Source organism: Micromesistius poutassou (genome assembly GCF_964030765.1).
Source record: "Micromesistius poutassou genome assembly, chromosome: 16".
Classification (NCBI taxonomy): Eukaryota; Metazoa; Chordata; class Actinopteri; order Gadiformes; family Gadidae; genus Micromesistius; species Micromesistius poutassou.
In genome coordinates, this window is record NC_140286.1 from 351,609 (window position 1) to 373,489 (window position 21,881).

The 21,881-nt window shown below is 44.1% G+C and overlaps 1 protein-coding gene across 1 annotated transcript in view; it reads left to right on the forward strand.

Moving 5' to 3' along the window:
• The window catches only part of b4galt2 (UDP-Gal:betaGlcNAc beta 1,4- galactosyltransferase, polypeptide 2), a gene marked incomplete at both ends in the record, with an annotated part of 55,905 nt that extends 48,652 nt beyond the window's left edge, over positions 1 to 7,253 (forward strand). Inside the window, one exon of the mRNA XM_084481399.1 lies at positions 7,103 to 7,253. Within this exon, the coding sequence (XP_084337525.1) occupies positions 7,103 to 7,253 (151 nt within the window). The remainder of the gene's footprint in view (positions 1 to 7,102) is intronic.
• Between the last annotated feature and the right edge of the window lie 14,628 nt (positions 7,254 to 21,881).

The window sequence follows — 21,881 nt, forward strand, 5'->3', positions numbered from 1 at the left end:
AGTTGGCAACTCTGCAGTTTGTTTCCCTCCATACTACCTCTGCACAAGCTCTCTGGTACACTCTGGAGCAAGATTGATCAAAACGACCTTCAAACCAGAGTCTTGCTGGTTACGACTACCTCGGAGGGAACTGAATTCTCTACTGTAGTGTAGCTTAACACGATGGAAACTTAGTCATGTTCTTCCAGTTACATATGCCGCTTTTCCTCCGACAGTACCAGCTCAACTCACCTCCGGGTACTTTTTTTAGTACTACCTCCGTCGAGGTTCCAAGCGAGCGGAGTAGGTACTTTTGTGTGACGTAAAAACAGGCTGCTGGCCACTGATTGGCCAGCGGTTGCAAACGGGAATAATCACTCAAAGTTAAGTTGTGTCCGGCGTGGCTGGAGTCCACGGACCCGCTCCCGAGGGGGACGCGGATCAGCGTTTCGCCGTGTGTGTCGCTCCTTTCCCGGGGCTAGAGTTAAGCTGCGTGTGGTTGTGTGTGTCCGGCGTGGCTGGAGTCCACGGACCCGCTCCCGAGGGAGACACGGATCAGCGTTTCGCTGTTTCGTTTTTGTGTCGTTCCTTTCCCAGGGCTCGAGTTTCGCCTAGATCAACGTTACCGTATGACAACAATAGACGCGCAGTCATTGCGCTTTTTATTTCATTTTATTTCCCATCATAACCTTTCCCGGGAATCAGGAAATAGTCTTTATCAGATTCAGATTTCCCGGGAATCCCGTCTCCCGGGATTAAAACCTAATGACGACTCGCCCACGTTGGAGAGGTTCTTTTCTACGACCCGCCCACATTGAAGAGGTACTTTTTTAGATGGAAATGCGACGTGCCTGGAACCGAACCGAGTCATAGCAAGTCGAGCTGGTGCTGTCGGTGGAAAAGCGGCATTGTACAGCAGTAGTACTACCACTACTCCTGTTTGGACGAATTAGAAAAAAGGTTTCTCAAGTTAGCCTGGCGTGTTTCAGTCACCACTCAAAGGTCGCCACGTTTCCATAATTATTGGAAAAACCCGGGAAAGATTCATCTCGGAGGATAATAAAACGTACAGAGCAGGACATATTTAACGCACGATATTCATGTCTTCAACTCCCCTTTTCATTTACTGCCCCGGTGCCCCCCCCCCCCACCACAACTGTTTCTGAGAGAATGAAGGACATGTTCCCTTCATGCTGCTTCCAGCAGCCCCTCCGATGAGCCCATGAAAGCCCGACGTCAAACCAAACCCCCATCAAAGGCCCAGACCGGACAGTAGCGGACCGCCGTCAAACCAGCATCAAAGGCTAACCCTAACCTGCGTCTGAAACATTTCGGTTAGCATCCGGGGCACTGCAGAACATCTGACGATACGTGTGAGTGAACGTTGCCGAAGAATAATTAAAATGCAGAACTTCAAACGTTCAGACGTTAGTCGTCAGCCCGCGGTTGCTTAATTGGCGTCTGAGGCGTCCTTCTTCTCAGCGTGCGTCCGTTTGTCACGCCGCGTTTGTCGACGGGGGTTGACAACATGGCGGCGGCGGCGGCGGCGGCGGCGGCGGCGGCGGCGGTGGCGGCGGCGACGGCCTGTTGGCGTTTTGATGAACGAGGCGGAGGACCCCGAGCTGAGCCCGCCCCCCTTACACACATTAATCACGCCACTGTAGCACCTCACATTAAGCCGCTTAAACGCAGATTACAGCGGTGTATTCTCCGCCACGCCCGCCCGCCTGCTTTCACGCCTGGTTAAGCATGACAACATCACCCCCCCCCACCCCCCCCCCCCCCCCCCCCCCCCGCCCACCCCCACCCCAAAACACGTTTTTTTTCTCTGTAAATAAATAAACTAAAATCAATGGCCGTCATAGCTACGATAGATGGTGACAGAGATAAAGTGAGCCGTCTCACACCCAAAGTAATCCCTTTCAAGGTGACGTCGGTGCGTTGCTTTGCTTTAAAGTGAGATCCGATGACAAAAAATGTTGTTCACTGAAGTTCTCTTCAGTGAAGCAATTAGTTTGAGTTCATGTCGCTTTCAGCGTACCTCTATGAAACGGATGCTAGCCAGTGTGTGTAGCATATTACGGTCTCCCTCTCTCTTCCTCGATAGAGTGTCACCGAGGGAAACAGGGCTGTGTTAATATCATGGTTGTTAAACACCTCATAACCAGAATTTCAAAAGAGGAAAGATTCAAAGGGCACCTGGGGACCAGGGCTCCCAGCTGCCTCTGAACACCAGGAGAGCCCCTGCCTTCTCACTCCCCCGTGTGCATGCGAGTAATGAGGTGTATGTTAATGGAAACAGTCATTATGGACGTCCTCCTGTTCATAACCATGCCTCCAACAACCAGTCATTTCTTTATATCGCTCAATATTCACTTAACAGGTGAAGTTGAGTAGCTTTTAAGTTTGATTCTTCAGCACAACAGCTGATCAAGCAGATGATCAAGCATTCCAGCTGATGATCATTCATTCATTCAACCTTTTATTCAAGGATCTCGCAGGAACCAGTGAGGGGGGGGACCCTCATTTATGTATAATACCAATAAAAAACAAACAGAGAAAACTACACACAGGTAGGGGACAGTTATTAAGAACATTGCTTCAACGTCAGACAGGAGAAGTGAGGATTACCAACAGGGTATTTGATTATCAACAGATTATTTTTAGTCCGCTGCCCTAACACAAAAAGCTGTGCGTCCAGGATCAGGTGTGTAGCTACCTGAGGCGTCGCCCAGCGTCATCGGAGGTGAACCAAAGATCCAATGCAACATGGATGTCATATAAGATGGCGTTTTACCGACCAGGGCTTTATGAATAAACAAAAAACATTGGTTAACACTCCTCTCTGCCAGAGCAGACCGACAGCCCTTTTCATATTGTATACTGTGATTATAATTTATATGTTATACACACAGTACTTGCGTGTATAACTGTGAGTACTGTATATAATACATACCACTTCATCCGTAATGTATGGCTCACATCATCGTTCACTGTTGAGGGTCTGATAGATCCCTCTGTGATTGCCCGCTCAAATGTCAACAGTAGATATGGAAGCAGTCAGGGTCATGCTGGGCTAGTTGCCTTTATCAAAATCAATACGTCAACACAAAGGTGTGTATTTGTGTGTATGCGAGGGGGAGGAATGATACTCTCTCTCCCTCTCTCTCTCTCTCTCTCTCTCTCTCTCCCTCTCTTCTCTCTCTCTCTCTCTCTCTCTCTCTCCCCCTCTCTCTCTCTCTCTCTCTCTCTCGCTCTCTGCTCTCTCTCTCTCTCTCTCTCTCTCTCTCTCTCTCTCTCTCTCTCTCTCTCGCTCTCTCCCCTCTCTCTCTCTCTCTCTCGCTCTCTGCTCTCTCGCTCTCTCTCTCTCTGCTCTCTCTCTCTCTCTCTCTCTCTCTCTCGCTCTCTCCCCTCTCTCTCTCTCTCTCTCGCTCTCTGCTCTCTCGCTCTCTCTCTCTCTCTCTCTGCTCTCTCTCTCTCTCTCTCTCTCTCTCTCTCAGGCTAAAAGGTGTCCCCAACTGGGACCTTTTTGTTTGTGGTGGGAGGATAACAGAGAATTGAACTCTGTATCAGAGGAGCAAATGGTGTGTCGGTCAGTGTATACACTCTCCTCGCCATCTCCTGGGCACTCATTAAAATGTGAAACGTGGCTTTTGGTTTTCTAATATCTCGGGAATCTCAGGTGCTCCTTATAATCAGCCCGACTCAGAACAACAGAGAGTTCTGAACAGAAGTGATAAATAGTTGAAATGTTTCCACTAAGGCTTGGAGTTCTTCATGTATTATCAATCTTCAAAACACAAAGATTACACTACACTTAAGATCTATAACACAATAACGACAAGGGAGGTTTACTGAAGAAATCCATTTCTTAAAACCCAATTTATTCACTTCACTTCACTAGCCTTGGTTTTATGTACAAAGATACAAAGGGACGGTCAGAATCGTGACGGTTCAACGTTATTCCCGCTCCTCTGCACGTTTTCCCGGGTGTTAGATAAGCCTGTTAGAGTTGCAGGAATGGATAATCAAAGCCTTTAAATAGTTTGTCTGGAGGAGCTGTGATGTGGACAAAAGAAGTATCTGGACTGTGTGATGCATGACTGATTCCTCACAACACACGCACGCAGTGTGCGCACCCACACACAAACACACACACAAATGCACATGAAAGCCAGCACACCCAAGTATCTTCATGCTAATAAACAGACACACACACACACACACACACACCTACACGTGCACACACATACACACACACACACACACACACAGAGGAATCCATTCAGTTCATCTCTTGAGAGGCTGGTTAGGCATAGCAATGAGATGTCAGTCCAGTGTAGGAGAGAAAGAGACACATTCATCACTATCCCCCTAAAGTGTACACAGACACACACTCACACACGCATACACACACACACACACACACACACACACACACACACACACACACACACACACACACACACACACACACACACACACACACAAACACACAAGCATACATAGACACAAACACGCACACACACGCCAACACACACATGCCCACATGCAGTTGCCCACATAGACGCAGACATGCTGCCTCACTATCAGTGCCTAATGCATTACAGGGGGGTGCTTGCTCAGCAATAGATTACAATAATTTAGCATTAACAGGTCTTCAGTTTAAAGACTAATCTCGAACGAGGTCACCAATTTTCCACTGCATGCTAAAGTGAGACTTAACCAGAGTCCACTCAAAATATGACCACAATAAAGGGGGGGGGGAATAGCACTCTCTTTCTCTCCCTGACCTAATAAGGTGTCATCATTATTAAAGGATATCTTAAAATATAATCCTGGGAGACTTTGGTGGATTTAAACTGGAGCACATTCCGCTCCATGTCGACACGGTGGCAGAAAGCAGGCTAACCTGCTCATCCTAGCCAGTGTCCTCACCGGCCAACATCCCGTCCATGTCATAATGATGCAACACATGCACGTTAAAACGTCACGTATATTATAGAATGTGATTGGTTGAGTTCACACCGTCATGCTGGAAAGCAGGATTGAGATTGCTCCATGTTCAGTTTAATGTTTTCTTATTAAATTAAATTATTTTTATTTTGCCTATTTTAGAATCCAATTTAGAATGCAATGCAAGCTACCGACACACACATAGTTTGTTAATATGCATATCCACTAACCGTAGAGTGAGATATTTATGCAAATATCCAAGTAGTGCATCTCATGTCTCTGTATTCCTAATGAAAAGTTCCCAGATTGTGTGTGTGTGTGTGTGTGTGTGTGTGTGTGTGTGTGTGTGTGTGTGTGTGTGTGTATGTGTATGTGTATGTGTGTGTGTGTGTGTGTATGTGTGTGTGTGTGTGTGTGTGTGTGTGTGTGTGTGGTGTGTGTGTGTGTGTGTGGTGCGTTCCTGCACGTGTGCATGTACAGTATGTGCCAGGTGCTAGCATTCCCAGCCCACGTATCAAGCCTCTGTGCTTGATATATTCATAGATCTCAGTGTCTGTCCTTCTCACTCGCCCTTAGCGTTCCCCTAAGCCTGATTCAGTATAAATCTCCTGCATTATGTCCCTCCCTGGCCTCGTTGTTTTTCCACTTTTCTATTTCTTCTCTTTACACCAACGCGCTCCAACAGCTTCTGCAGTGCGCTGCGCGTACTTCCGAAATGAAGACAGAAGGGTCCTTTTGTGTGCGTCTCTCTGAAGAGCAGCGTCCTTCCGAAGAGACGATGCACAAGGCTGGATCTGGCCTCTTAAGGCAGGAGATATCTTTGCTCTTCAGCCGTGTGCTCGGCAGGTGAACTGTCTCTTGAACAGAAGTGTGTGTAATTGGGAACTTGGTCTGTTAGATTATCTGTTGACAGCGCCTACTGAGGGCTGACCCTGTTCCATCCCCATGCTGTACCCTACACTACCCCCCGCAGTTCGTGTGCGTATTGCATCTCACCTGGCGTTCACTAATGAGGATTTGCACCACCGACACCCACAAAGCAGGGCCCGCCGCTCCCCATACGCTGAGTACGCAGAGCGCGTAGGGCCCCAAGTACCTGGCGGGGGCCCCCGACCAATTTATGACCAGTTATGCTTAGCTTAGCGCCTCCAAAAGGACGCGGGATACGCAAGACAGTCGCCGACGCGCACACAAAATGCGTGGTTAAAAGCAAGCCTAAAACCGCATACCTGCTCCTTCTTGACATGTATCCAGATGCATAAATCACTGTGGGCTGCGTTGTATAGAGAAGATGAGTGTGAGGGTATAATCCAAATTACAATACACCTTGACACTAGGATTACCCAGTATTGTGTTAGTTTGTGTTTTTTTTTGTTGCCTCGGCAGAGAAAATAATGGATTCCTGTGTGATATCATGCCTTGATTAGCTCTCAAGACACACATTTTGGCTAATTGGTTGAGGGTGGGAGTGTTGATTCCCCCCCCCCCCCCTCCCAGCCAGTGCACATACTGTATACTGACTCATTGCTTTGACTCCATAAGATAGAACGTTTATATTAATTTTGCACTCAGCTTTTTGAAAAAAACAGGATATTTCTCAAAGTGATTGATTGACGGTATAAAAATAACTAAAACCGGGCTCCTCATTAACCTTGACCAGAGCACTCATACTAATATGGCAACACATTCACTGGTCTGGGACGTGATCATGAGTCAAATTGGGACCTCAGTAGATTTGGATTATTGAGTAAAACAATAAGGTCACAGCACCACCTGCTGGTCAAGGTTTGCACAGCAGAAACTGCTCTATTTCAATCTGCTTCTCTCCATAGCTAGAATTGAATTTGATTCACACAAAAATATGCAACTGTTACTGTTTTTTTTTTTAACTTTGTGTGTGTGTGTGTGTGTGTGTGTGTCTCGGGGTGGGTGGGTGGGCTGTAAAGCTGCCGTTTACAAATAAGTATTTTTTATCAACACACACGCACACACACGCACATACACACATCACACCACACCACGCCACACAAACACACACACACACACACACACACACACACACACAAGGGCGACCAGCTGTGATGGTCCGATGACTGTGGCGGGTGGCGGCGGTTCATCCCCTTGTGTGACACACGCGTTCTTCTGCTCTTCTGTGAATACCCTGCAGGTTCAACAAGATCCAGAACACCAAGAACACCATGAGGAGGGACGGCATCAGCTCCCTCACCTACCGCCTGGTGCAGGTCAAGAGGTACCCGCTGTACACCAACATCTCCGTGGAGATCGGGAAGCCCCCGCCCAGGCCCTTCAAGGGATAGAGACGGGGACGGAGGGGGAGAGGGTCGGGGAGACGGAGTAAGAGAGAGAGAAGACACTGAGGAGGGACAGCACACGCTCTGGGCTGCAAGTGAGTGAAAGCGAGAGAGACAGTGAGAGAGAGAGAGAGAGAGAGAGAGAGAGAGAGGGAGGGAGGGAGAGGAAGAGAGAGAGAGAGAGAGACTACATCGAGAATCAAACTCTCCCAGACAGCCGATGAGATTATAGAGTGAACCGGAGCGTGAGGTGTAGATGCGTCACGAGCACGTCAGTCTCTCTCTCTCTCTCCTCTCCTCTCCCGGCGTTGCGCTTCAAACTCTCTCTCTCTCCATCAACGTCTCTTTCTAACAGCCAATGGCAGGCTGCCAAGCTGAAGGACCCTGGCCAATCAGAGACTCTCAGAGTGTTCCCAGGGCCTGGACTGGGACGGTTTGAAACATTGCGATCGCAATTGTTCCCGGAAAAACCGACGGACGCCGTTCTCCGGGATTGTGCGCAGTCCTCGAACTATATTCACGGGGGACATTGGAAGGTCCCTGGTCTATCATCATGTAATGGATGTCTGTTCTGTTTTGGTTCGTAAAGTCCTGGAAGTGAACGACAATGGACCTAATTGAGGAAGAAGGGATATGTGCACAAGACACAATATTAAGTAGGAAACGTCACGCTATACGTAGCGCAGGAAATTGAAATCCAGGTGAGTGCGTCTTTTTTCAGGATAGCAAATGCTCATGAACATGGTCGCTGAAGATGATGAGGAGCTACAACGGTGGGCGGAGCTGACATTCTTAACCAGGAACAAAGTTATAAAGACCTCCAGAAATGGTACAAAAATAAAATAGCGACAGAGACCTGGGGGGGAGGGGAGGGGAGGGGGGAGACAAATTCAACAGTTCACATATCATAAAAGGATTGCGATGAGAAAAGATACGAGCAACATTTCAACGATGTCGGATAATCAAAGTTCAGCATCGAGGGGGTCCATCGCCAGGAGAGTTAGAGGTCTCCTGAATGTGTTTGTCCCGGAGCACGAGGCTCTGTTTCTAGAACACGAAAGCCTCCAGATCCACAGTGGTTCATCACCTAAAAATAGATACATGGACTAAAACTTTGGACAGTGAGACTCTTACTGCACTTTTCAAATGTCAAGCATTTTAGAGAAAATTCAGACACATTGGAAACCAAACTAGCAGTTTTTTTTTTTTTTCTATGCAGTGGGAAATTCAGTCTTAACTGTCCAGGGAGCATCTTTGAAATTGAACCAGAGAGTAAAAGTAAAGGAGTCGGCTTTACTTTATGAGTAAAGCCACGATGCTGAAACACAAGCCTGCGGTCTGCACAGAATGCCTGCGTCTCCCACAGTCCTGTTTGATCTCGGAAAGACGAACGTATAGATTGATGTGGTAAAACTTCGGGTTTTGGGCATTCAAGAGATTTGAACAGATTATGAATGTGCCATTTCAGCTTTTTTCGGTCTGGGCATAACATCTGTATGGTGTGCGTAGAAGGAGATGTAAACATACAGCTTTCATTTTATTTTACTTGAAATCATGCTGTGGACAAAACATTCCCATGAGGTTCCATTGGTTTAAGCATCTTTTAGTTTCAGCATTGTAGAAATAAGACACTTATTTTGGAAAGCTTTTGCCATTCAGTGACTTTCTACTCATTCCATGAAGGACTGGTCGAGAATTAAGTCATTTTCTTATGACGTAACCCTGGTGTTTAATAAAGAACTATTATAGCTTGATAAAAGCTGGGCATAGCTTTCATCAGTATGCCTATCTTTTATGCTGTTATTAACTCAATCTTTTAACAAGACCATCATAATCAGAGAGGGGAACTAGATGATTATGGAGAATTTGGTGGTGGTTATTGGGACATTTTCTGTTTTACGAAATGCAAAGCGATGGCTTTAATTAACTCCTCATTCTGATATGACAGTTAAAGAGATTTTTATTTGAAGTTATAACTTTTTTATTTCACTTTTTCTTGTTTTATAGTCATGCCTTACAAAGACAAAGTTTCTATACCGGTTCACACACACATATTTATATATGTGTATATATATATATATATATATATATATATAGATGCATATATATGCATCCTGCTGATAATCTCAGGCAGAAGGTCTCTGTCAGAAACCATATGACAATTTGTTTGCCATTTTTTTTCTCTCTCTCTCTCTCTCTCTCTCTCTCTCTCTCTCTCTCGTGTGTGTGTTTTTATTTCCTGGTGTCTCTTGAGGCATCTGTATGTGGGTCACACAGATGTGTATGAGTGCCTTTTTGGTTTTGGTGTGAATTACGTTTCCGGTGTGGGTCAATATCCAACACTATACACATCTGCACTGTGGCGTGTGCTGACGTCCCCCCCCCCCCCCCCCCCCCATCCATTAACTCCATTGCTCCTCTCATGACAAATTGGGCCTTTTTTTAATGCAGTTGTTTTATATTGTTTTTCTGACTCATCTCTCATGGCGAACTCAATATAAGCTTACTGTGTAAAAAGTTACTTTGTGCATTCTCTCCGATTCTCCCTCAGAGGCTATGGAATTGCTATTGAAAATGTTAGGGGTTTTATCAAGGATATTTCATAGAGCAAATGCGGTTATGGAGGGGAGAGTTCACGAGGAACAGGAGATATTGAAATCCAAACACAGATATGTTCATTGAGATTTACAAGCTTTTTGGTAAAAAAAATATTGGGATATTCCTAAATGTATACTTTACTTAGCGGGTGAAATATTTGACATTTTCTCTGTTCTGCTGCAGCACAGCAGACTGGACATTGAAACCTGTGGGTCTTTTTAAACCTTTACTGTATCTATAGCTAGGTTTTTTTGTACATTGAATGTTGAAAATGTTAAATCTTATATAGAATGCATTATGCCCTATTCAACCTTTTTCTATACAATCAATAAATCTGATGATTAAGTAATCATTGTGTGTGTGTGTGTGTGTGTGGGGGGGGGGGGGGTGTGGGTTTGGGTGTGTGTGTGTGTAGGTGTGTACATACACACCTACACACACACACACACACACTTTCACACACGTTCTGAATTAAGCAGCCTGACCCAAAAGCAGGACAGACAAATTTTCTAGCCGGTAAGGCTTCACTTGCCGGCTAGAACAAGACGTTTAGGTGCAGGCCGACGTGCCGTTGGGCAGGTTCGTCATGGCTGTCCATGCACGTGCATCTGGTGAAGACGTCCTTCACCGAGAGTTGGGAATCCCCCGGCTCCTGCATTATCAAGGTCAACAGTCGGGACCTGGTGAAAAACAAACAACTGGGAATGTGAACAAATAACGGAGAGTTTAACAAAATAAAATATATTGCAGCAAATAGGTGAACAAATAGGTGAACTGTGAACTGTGGACCAATGCCCGAACACTTGTATCTGGAATCAAATGACATCTTGTTTTTTGACATCTTGGTTCCAATACAAATGATGGGTGCATGCAAAAAACATTTTTAGAATAGAAAGAGAGAGGTTTGGGTCGGACAGCCTTTTTTATTTGTAGAATAAATCATCTTTGTAGCATTATAGGATTATTATAGGATCCATTGACTGTATCTACTGTCAATACAGGATGGGATTAAGATTGGCAGACATTGCAGCAAACATGTAGATACAAAAAAATATATTTCAATACATTACATACATTCATACATATTATTGAAATAATGCCCATCTCTGCCCATGACTCATCTCCACCGGGACTTGAAGGAGATCCCATACTAATTGTGTCAAATCACATTAGACAACCAAGCACTCATATTTGCACTCTCCCTTCTCTCAGATGAGCTAAACTAAACTAGCATGAGGCATGATGACGGTTGTCATACCAGGAAAACATACACAGAACGGCTGGGAAGCCTTCACCAAGAGTCGCCACACCTCTTCGTCACACACGTCGTTCCTGACCTTAATGTTTAGGAACACAGTGCGCAGTCAACAATTCTGGGAAAGATGCCCTAAGGATGTGTATTCATAATATAATGAGGCAATCAATGGCTGTAGTCCTGTCTAAAGAGAAGGTCTGTTTCCAGATTCCAGTGTTGAAGCTCTGGCGCAGTCGACAGAAGAGGCCTCAGAGCGGATGGATGGTGTGTGTAATGTTTGCTAAATCCTATCCTGTGTTGACAGTAGACGCTGGCAATTCAGTATCTACATGTCTGCTAATCCTAATCCCATCCTGTATCGACAGTAGATACCGTCAATGGATCCTATAATAATCCTATAATCCTACAACGATGATTTATTCTACAAATAAAAAAAAAACTGTCTGACCCAAACCCTCTCTCTTTCTATTCTAAAAATGTTTTTTTGTACGCACCCATACAGCGTCGTGAGCGCCTGCGTCGTGGGCCCTAAGACGCATCGATGACGCATGGCAATGGCTCCTGCATGGAGCCACTTCCAACGGAGAGCCAGAGTACGAAAATGCGCACGTGTGGAAGGTTCATCATCATGAAATATAGGCCTGTGTTCAATAAGCTGTTCAATAAGTCAATCCTCATAAACATTTGTTGAAATGTCGAGAGAGGCAAGGCACAAAGTCTACTTGTAGGACTCTAGTTTGCACTGTTTCTGCCTTCAGTTACATTTCTATTTACACGTCTTCACTCACATTATCATGTATGATTGCATGGGTGGAAGGTGGCGTCATTAGGGAGGTCCGTTTACTTCATGTATTAAGCTTCTTGCTGGCTCAGGCGGCCACCGGATTGATTGCGCGGCACTCATGACTTTGCCTAATACTAGATTAATACTGATTAATACCACTGAAACGCTACATCCAAATCGGCCATCTGCTCGCGCATTGAGACCACTGGAGCGTGAGCTCTGTGAGTCGCGACAATAGCAATCACTGACTAATGTGGGTTTATAAATCATAGGTGCACCTTTGCACATCGGGGATGCCAGGGGAATGTCCCCAAAACGTTTGTGCTACGTTCTGTCCCCATTTTGTTTTTTAAAGGACCAGTGTCTAGAATTGAGTGGCATCCAGTGGAACGGCAGAAATGGTGTATAACATTCATACGTATGTTGTTGTCAGTGTATAATCCCAATTGATAGAAAAATTGTTGTGTTTCGCCACCTTAGTTTGAGCCCTTTATATCTCTGTGGGGAGCCGGTCCTCTTCTACGGAGGCCGCCATGCTGCACCACCATTGTTCTATAGTGTTAGACTTCAGCTTATTTCTAAGCTGTTCGTGACATCTAGACTCTGCGTTGTGTATTTTAATAGTAGTAATAGTAGTAATTCTTGAAGTGGAAATCAAGGCAGCTTGACAGGTTGGATCAGAGGGTCGAATAGATGGTTTCTTTCGAGGATGTAACGCAGCAGGGTACAGACACAGGTCTATAGTGTAGGTGGGAGGAGAGTCTCTAGACGTTATCCTTGGCTGTTCATCCCTCTTCTCCCTGAACCAAAGGGGAGAAGAGTATTATGCAAAATGAATGATACAAAAGAAAAACGTGAATCACAAAAAAACAGTTGCAGGGTCTCCCTTGATAAGGTATATGGCTTTGGCTATGACCCAGACGGCCTTGGACCAGCCATTTGGTTCGTCCTTGTAGGGACGTAAACAAATGGAGGATTGTTGGAAATAACACCTTGTATCAGTGGGAGAAGGCACTGGCTGTCCTAACACTAAGGAATGTGAACACAGAGAGACAGTAAAATACACCAATATTCTACAATAGTAGTCCAGAATGGACGAGCGGTGGGAATGGAGAATGCGTTAAAAAAAAAATGTGTTGCACGAAGGAGTGGGCCGTGTTATCCCATCGCTAATACCTATTTGGGCTTCTTTGTTGTATAACGCCACACACTGTGGCGTTATACTAGGTATTCAAGAAGTTTAACCCTCTCTGACTCGGAAATCAACGTCAATCGCTGCACAACGGTGACAGGTACAATGGTGTAGCGAATGGCAGTACACTACACCATTATAATACTGTAATAACATTATAATATGACTGTAAACAGGGAAAACAGAGCGTCGTGTCTTGTTTGACCCTATGCTTTCTTTTGACCAACATGTGAAAAAAGTATCACCAGATCACTGCATTCTTCCATCTGAGAAACACTGCTAACATCGGGCAAATTTTTCCACAGCAGATGCAGAGATGCTCATCCACACTTTTATATCGTCTAGACTGCAATTCACTATTGTCTGGTTTACCAAACTACCACGAAAAGCTTCCAGCTTGTGCGGAACGCTGCAGCTTGATTAATGACTAGAACGAGAATTCTTGATGACTTTATCACTTTCTGTTTCAGTTGCTCCCAATAACTGCCAGATCATATTCTAAGGTGATGCTGCTAACCTATTAAGGCTAACCTATAGCACCATCCTACCTCAAGGACCTTATCATTCCTTATAGTCCTGATCAAGGTTAATAAATGTTTAGTTATTTAATGTTTAGAAGTGTTTTGAACAACATTTGAAAGGATTTTGGTTAGACGTTGATGTTGATTCTCCATGCATCGTTCCACATCCTACAGCGTGAACATACAAGGGAAGGCTTTGCTGGCAGCAGGCAGGGCTACTCCTATCCGTAACAGTGTTCGGACCACTATGTAGAGCTGTTGGATAATGGAGCACCACTAATGTGTTTTCATGACATATGTAGATGCAATAATTGGCAGTAAAACAGACAAAACAGTTGAGGGCGGTCACCTTTAAAGTTTAATTACATCCATTTCATACATTGGCAACACACAGCCATTTATGCATGTAAAAAAATCCTAATTGCCGGTGGGATGCAGCTCATTTACCAGCTGGCAGTGCAGCCATCCTTCTCTTAGGGCCGGTAGCAGGAACCCCCAGGCTTCTAGAGTTATTGAGGTATCAGCTGTGGTATCCACCTGGTGGAAAATAAACAACGGGGAGGATGCACCGGTTAGCACAAACTTCAGCGACGATGAGGTAGATTAACTGGGCATGCGGGGGAGGACCTCAAATATTGAGGAGAAAAGTGAAGAGCAGTAGACAGTAAAACAAATTAAGATAGTTTGCAGTAAATGGGTGAACTGAAATCCCAGGAGATCGCTCATTCTCACACAATCACACAGGCACACGCACACAGATTCAGTGAGCATTTTTCTTATCACTAACCTTGCAGCCAGTATTTTTATATGAACAAATGTACAGTATTTAAGTATTTATACAGTATCTAACCCTAAACACAATCAATCACGGTTCAAGGCCAAATCACTCGTACCTGCTGGGCATTAAGGGCCGTCAGATTAAGGTGCTTCTCTCTTGCATGAACGACTGCCATCGCTTTGGCATTCACACACCTCCGCTGCACTAGTCTGAGGAGAGCACATAGAGATCAAACTGTACCAAATAAAACGTTGGCAAATTGTTGTGTTCGTCAGACTTGTCATGTAATTAATAGGGAGGGATACCATAATTTTTTACCTTGATGGTTTCACCAAAGGCGATAAAACCATTTGCGCCAAACCTGCATCCACACTATGCCGCATATTAATTCTGCCATGTCGATTGCAGGGTCATGTCAAAATAAATGATAAGTGATAAGTGATCAGAGGTCCAAATCCCTCCGGTGGGTCTTAAAATAAATAACGAACAGTCCCTAAGTTACGTAAGTTGCAAGTTACAAGTTGTAAGTTACAAGTTGTAAGTTACTTGTGGAGACTTATGCGGTTTCACCAAAAAATCGGCTCCGTGTGGACGGGTCCTCACTCTCCCGGAAGAAATTACAGCGCATCAGAACAGAACAGAGCAAAATGATTGTCTCATCACCCCTCCAATCTCTTGAATCACTCTACCGCAAACGGACACGCAGAGCCCACAAGATCATCTCTGATCCCACACACCCTGCACACTTTGCCTTCCGGCTACTGCCCTCTGGGAGGCGTCATGGGAAAATTGCCTCCAGAACAACCCGCTTCAAAAACAGTTTTATTCCTATTGCAATTAACATTCTCAACTCTGAACGCCGAGGATTAAGCACGGCCCTTATGTTTTATGTCTATCTATGTTATTTTTTATGTTTATTGTAATGTACCAAGGAGCTGTACTGAAAACAAATTCCACCATGCAGCGTGGCTGTGTGGTCATTAAAATAATCAATCAATCAAAAGATTTTGCAGCAAAATGAACGGGATTGTACTGATTCGGATGAACGAAGTGCATAACTAATACATTTTTGTCTGTATCATTGATTCCTGGCCTATAATTCCATTTCGATTCTATTATTATCTTTTTTGTTCTAGAGGGGAATTCTACATCATTGATGATGACAAGCTGTCCGGATCGGATGTGGAGGAGGTCTCCATTGCTTCTTGATCTGACCTGAACTGCTGTAAGAACATCAAGTGTATTAGACTGTTTATAGACTGTTATTGTACTCTCAATGTAATACTGTCATGATCTGTGTGTGAATTTCGTTACACCACACAGTAATTGTTATGTTTTTGTTACACATAATAGGTTAGCCTTGATCAGCTCCTTACAGATTTTGCACTGGAGCACATTGTCCCGGAGTGGCCACTGACCATCGTTGTACACCGGCGACATATTTTGAAAAGTGCCTGCTCAGCCGCCCCTACTTCCAGTGGCAAAGAGAGCCACATATTGAATCTGTGAATGAAATGGCGGATGACTAGCCCAGGAGGGAATTCCAAAGGTAAAGTCCAAATGCTGCTTGAAGTCATGTGTTACTGTAAAGTATTTTACTTTTCTACTGTTCTGGTTATCTAGTTTCTCTTTAAGCCACCCTATCAATTACTTTTCTACTGTTCTGGTCATCTAGTTTCCCTTTAATCCACAGTTTCAATTACTTTTCCCCTGTTCTGGTTATGTAGTTTCCCTTTAATCCACACTATCAAATGACTTTTCCCCTGTGCTATAATCGACATGATCCGATTAGAAATCTAATCGGATCAGAAGTGTCCATGTAAACGCGGCTAGTGATCAGTGTTCCAGGAGACCATCAGGTTAACCATCAGTGGTCAGTGTTCCAGTAGAAAACAAAAAGCTTTTGGAGTTCTTAGAGAGTTCTTTGACTTTATAAATAAAGTATTTTCATCCCCCTTCCCAACAGTGTGTGCTTAGATCATTCATTTCCAGTGTGAGAGACCCACTGTAAAATATTTGCTATCGTTAATAAATGTTATAAGAAATATTTGCAAATAATTACTGTTCCAACTTTATTATAAGGGTCCCCCATACTAGTAGTTATATATTACTAATATATTAATTAAGTTTAACCAACTTTATTATAAGGGTCCCCCATACTGATAGTTATATATTACTAATATATTAATTAAGCTTAACCAACTTTATTGTAAGGGTCCTATGAGGGGTCCTGTGAGGAGTGGTTCATATTGGGATAGGCAGAAGCACAGTTTAATAACAATTAGTTAAATAATATGTCATTAACTTTTATATTAACATATCGGTTGTCAATAAACATTTAACATTTAAATGATGTAAGAAATAACTTAATTAGTGCCAAAAATACATTTAGTTAACTATTAACAAATATTAATACAATATTAGTTAATAGATCGTTTTCTATTTGTCAAAACATTAACATACAGATTGTATGCAAACAACTAATATTTAATTAATGATGAAAAAACTATTAACTTGTGCCAAATAGATATTTTAGTAACAATTAACAAATATTAACAAAGGGTTAGGCAATGACTAGTCTGCTATTTATTATGGCACCTTATTATAAAGTGTTACCGAATTATGTTTAAAAAAAAAAACGTACTCGGACATATCGGTTTCAACCTTTACGCTATAGACCAGCATTTTCTCGCGATATGTGAGTACGCATGGCAACACTCGTGTTGTCGTTGGATACGAGCAACAAGCAACAGGGTACGAAGCACATCAGCTACCAAGCCGCCACGTTATGCTACACGTCTTGTTTATACAAACAATCACACATTAAAAAATACCAATGCTTTTGCAAAGATACAATTCGAGGAAAGCTTTATAGTTTTTCATCAAAACGTGAAACGAGGACCAATCCGTTTGCAGATGATTTAGGATGGATCTAAAAGCCTTTTTTTTTTTAGAAGAAGAAGAAGAAGAACTAAAAGCCTTTGATAAGACGGCTATTACTAATATATTTACCAATATTTGCAACTATTAGTCGTTTTTTTTTACAAACAGTGTGGTGATGGAAGGGCAGCGAGGGAGTCCTCGCCAGTCGATCTGGCGGCTGGTGGAGGCGCAGGTGCCCGAGTCAGAGCTGCCGGAGGTGCGCGCGGCGCTGGGACAGTCCCTGGTCGACCTGTACACGGAGGTGCACTCCGAGGTGTGTGTGGCGGCCGGTGTCGTGCCAGAAGTTGATTTTTGCCAGAAACTGATTTATGATAAGTATTTGTGAGACAATAAAACATATTTTAACACATTTGGCGGTGATGAACGTTGGCTGTTCAGAATGTAGGCCAATCAAGCGTTTATGAAGCGATCATTGAATGATCCGATAATGACGATAGTGTGAGAAAGATCATCAAATGTTGTTTTTATTTTATTTTATTTTTTTTTATCTCTGTTTATGTGTTTGATAGCCTCCTGTGTGTCCAGTAGCCTAATAGGCCTATTGTTGTTGGGTAGATGGTGATTTATATCTGGCTTGTATTTAGGCAAATAAAGATATTTTGAATCGAGATTGTTTATTTGTTTCTGCCTCAAAATGGCTTGCCCGCGGACCGGAAATCAGTTTCTGGCAAAAATCAACTTCTGGCACGACACCGGTCCCCCTATGGACCTCGATTGACGTTCCCTATTTTGAATTGAATGTCCATGACGCTTGCACTTTTATACTTATACAGTGTTCAGCACTTCTCGATAGGCTACTTCTGCCTAATAATAATGGTGATAATAATAATTCTTAATATCTCCGTTGTTTTGTGTCACAGGTGGACATGTGGCTGGGAATATGGCGAGAGATCAAGCAAGGCGGTAGCCGTAGCAGCAGGGGGGAGACCCCACGCTGTCCACTGGCGGACCCCCCTGTAGGCAAAGAGCTGCTGAGGGGGGAGGTCAGGATGTTACTGCAGGCCATCAGAGAGAGAGCCTGCAGGGAGGGGAGGTGGGGCGCACACACACACACACACGCACACACACACACACACGCGCACACACACACATGCAAATACGCACACACACACACACACACACAAACGCACGCGCACACACAATCCTCTCCCACCCACTGTCCCTGTTCTTCACTGTTGAGTCATTGTCATGGTGTCATTGTTTAGCCAAATACCAGCCCCTTTAGTACAACATTTGGGAAGATATACCTTATATACAATCAAATATAGTCCCTAGGTCAAACCTTTACCTAGCAGATGGGTGTTGCCTACTCTGAGGCACACACGCGGTGGTCGTCCATGTTATTAGTTCATTTGTTTGAGTTAATTCCTATTTACATTGAGTCACTAAGCACTGGGGACCGCAACCTTTATGATGCAGGGAACCACCTGGTGTGGTACGTTTGGCCCACATTGTGAGCACGGTGTTCTCATGTTCACGTCAAAAAGTGAGATGATTCAAATGTTTCCCTCTATAGTGTTCACCAACATTCACTGTTGAGAGATATTCAACATCGTCACTTTCATTGTGTCAATACCAAGACCCACTTGGTCCCCCACTGTGACACTTTGAAGACCACTGGCCGCTCTGATGTGTGTGTGTGTGTGCGTGTGTGTGTGTGTGCGTGTGTGTGTGCGTGTGTGTGTGTGTGTGCGTGTGTGTGTGCGTGGGTGTGTCTGCTGTAGAGATGGTGAGGAGGTCTGGGCGCGCTACGACCCTGACACAGTGAACTATGCCCTGGGTCGCTCCACAGACGACAGCCGCAGTGGCCCTGGGAGCAGCACCCAGCCGCCACAAGCCAGCAGGTGAGGCACATGATGGGGACAAAAGTCTGAATTACGAGATACTATTTTTAATGAGATACAAAATCTAAATCATGAGGCGGTCCCATTCACTATGCTCTATTGCTGCTCACTACTGTGTGACTTGGCTGCCACTCAACAACATCTCCATCGGTTGCTGTGCTGGCTCCACAATGGTGGAACGAGCTCACCGCCGACTTCTGGAGAGCTCAGTGTTTCCCATACATAGACCAATGTGTGGCGCAGTGCCACACATTCAACAACGAGCGCCACAAATTGATTCCGCTTTTTTTCTTTTAACGCGATTTTTAAGTATGACAGTGTTTCCCACAGACCAGGTAGCAATGTGTGGTGCCCCCCTGCAGGGTTGGCAACTTTTGGTTTTTGTTCCGGAGTGACACATTTTATGGTGCTTACATAACATATAACATACATATAACAGGGTGGGGGGGGGGTTGGATTGCGGGCGGACGGGATTGCTGTGTTGGATTGCGGGCGGACGGGATTGTTGACGGGGGGGGAAGGGTTGGTACGGGTTGACGAGATATTTGAGATATTTATAATAAATATCTGTTAGATCTCTTGTTGCTTCGGATGAGCGCTAAATTGCTGCGGCTGCCAAAAACCAAAAGTTGCCAACCCTACAGGGGGGCACCACACATTGCTACCTGGTCTGTGGGAAACACTGCAGCTGAAACCCTACCCATCAAATTTTTATCTCGTCATTTCAACGTTTTATCTCATAATTTAGATAATTATGTATGCAGTGCCCCTCACATGTTCATATGCATATAATTGTTATTGTGTTTTATTACTAAATGCAATCTGTTAAGGATTATTATTAGACCCTACAAGGCTTCCCATTTATCTTATTGTTGCCCAACATGGCGTCCCTGTACCCAGTGTTGGAGATGAACTGGAGGCTGTGAGGGACCAGCTGAATGTCGTCCACATAGACCACGTGGTGGAGCATCTTCGGTGAGATCATACATTTTGAAGAAGATCGTAGCTTTGATTTTTACTTTTCTCCAAACGAGGATAACTTTTTAATAGGATTATTTTTTAAATATTTGTATATATTTTATGCATTTCTTTTTATGTTTTTTGCTCTCTCTCTCTCTCTGTCTCTGTCTCTGTCTCTATGTCTCTTTCTCTCTGTGTCTCTCTCTATCTCTCTCCCATGGGATTGAAAAACACAATCAGGAAGAAAACTGATAAAAAGTCAATAATACAAATCATGCACACCACTTTCAAACTAATGCAGATCATTAAATGTATGATTACATTTGGATCTCTCTGTCTGTTTGTCTGTCTCTTCAGGTGCGTTCTAACAGAGGACTGTGATGCATTAAAGAGGCAGTTGCTGTGGGTTCAGGTGAAAAGAAACACTACAGCACTTTTTTTTACACTTTTTCCAAAAACATTCTTGTAAAACTAGAAAATCGATTTACTTTCCCTATTTTCCCAAATGTTGGCACAGTTAACATCCTTGTTGATTGATTAATGACGTGAGCATTTGTGATTGCATTTGTGTTTCCAATGCACATGCGTTTGTTTGCATGGCTTTGCAGGTGTTGCCGCATGTGCTGCAAAAACATTTACAAAACTAACTATTAATCAAGCTGTTTGATCACTTGTTTGACTACTCTGTGCGACACAGATGTCATGTTGCCATAAGGCATATCATAATGTCAGAACCGTACATACCCTGAAGAAAACCTTAAAAACCCAGAAAAAAAAAAAGAATGCCACTCTTGCAGGAAGAAAGAGATAATAATATGAATGACATTAACCTCCAGCAGATATTATATTCACCATATGTAGGTCATTCTTCTAACATTATACTAATTACTGGGCAGGGTCTGGGCGATGAGCTCGTATTCCCTATAACACGTTAATTGGTCTTCTCTCTATATCCTGGGTTTATGTCTGCATCATCTTGTGGATACATTCCTATAAAGTCATCATCCAACCAGTTCCTATTGGTTCACAGTTTGCATGTTTGATTGAGGACCATCTGTCTGAGTCCCTGTTTGATATTCTCTGGGAGTCGTGTGTCATAGCGCCTCACATGTATTTGTCTGCGCGCGTGTGGGTGTGCACACAGGGTCTCGGCCTATCAGCAGAAACCTGCTGGTCTGCGTCTGCAGTAGGGACCTCTCTGATAATACTCGTACTGGAGTAAAATAAGGAGAGGAGTGTGTGTGTGTTTGGGGGGGGGGGGGGTAGTGGATTTAGTAGTGTGTGTGTGTGTGTGTGTGTGTGTGTGTGTGTGTGTGTGTGTGTGTGTGTGTGTGTGTGTGTGTGTGTGTGTGTGTGTGTGTGTGCCAAGACGTTAGATACACACATACATATATACAGTCTCATGTCGACTAACATGTTTCATGTGGAAACATGTCAGTCGACTGCCACTGAGCTTCATTGGTTGTCTCTCCTGTTCACTCTCACTCACAGACAGCCATAGAGGTCACTCTCCACCGTTCTTTGGACTGTGTTTGTGTGTTTTTTTTCTCATTAATTTACCTAATTTTGGTAGTGACACTTGACATGCTGCTCTAGCGTCACAAATGTTCCAATTGTGTTTGGCCAGCTAAGCTATTGACCACAATAAGTACAATAAGTAACCGTGTGTGTGTGTGTGTGTGTGTGTGTGTGTGTGTGTGTGTGTGTGTGTGTGTGTGTATGTGTGTGTGTGTGTGTGTGTGTGTATTTCTTATAGGAG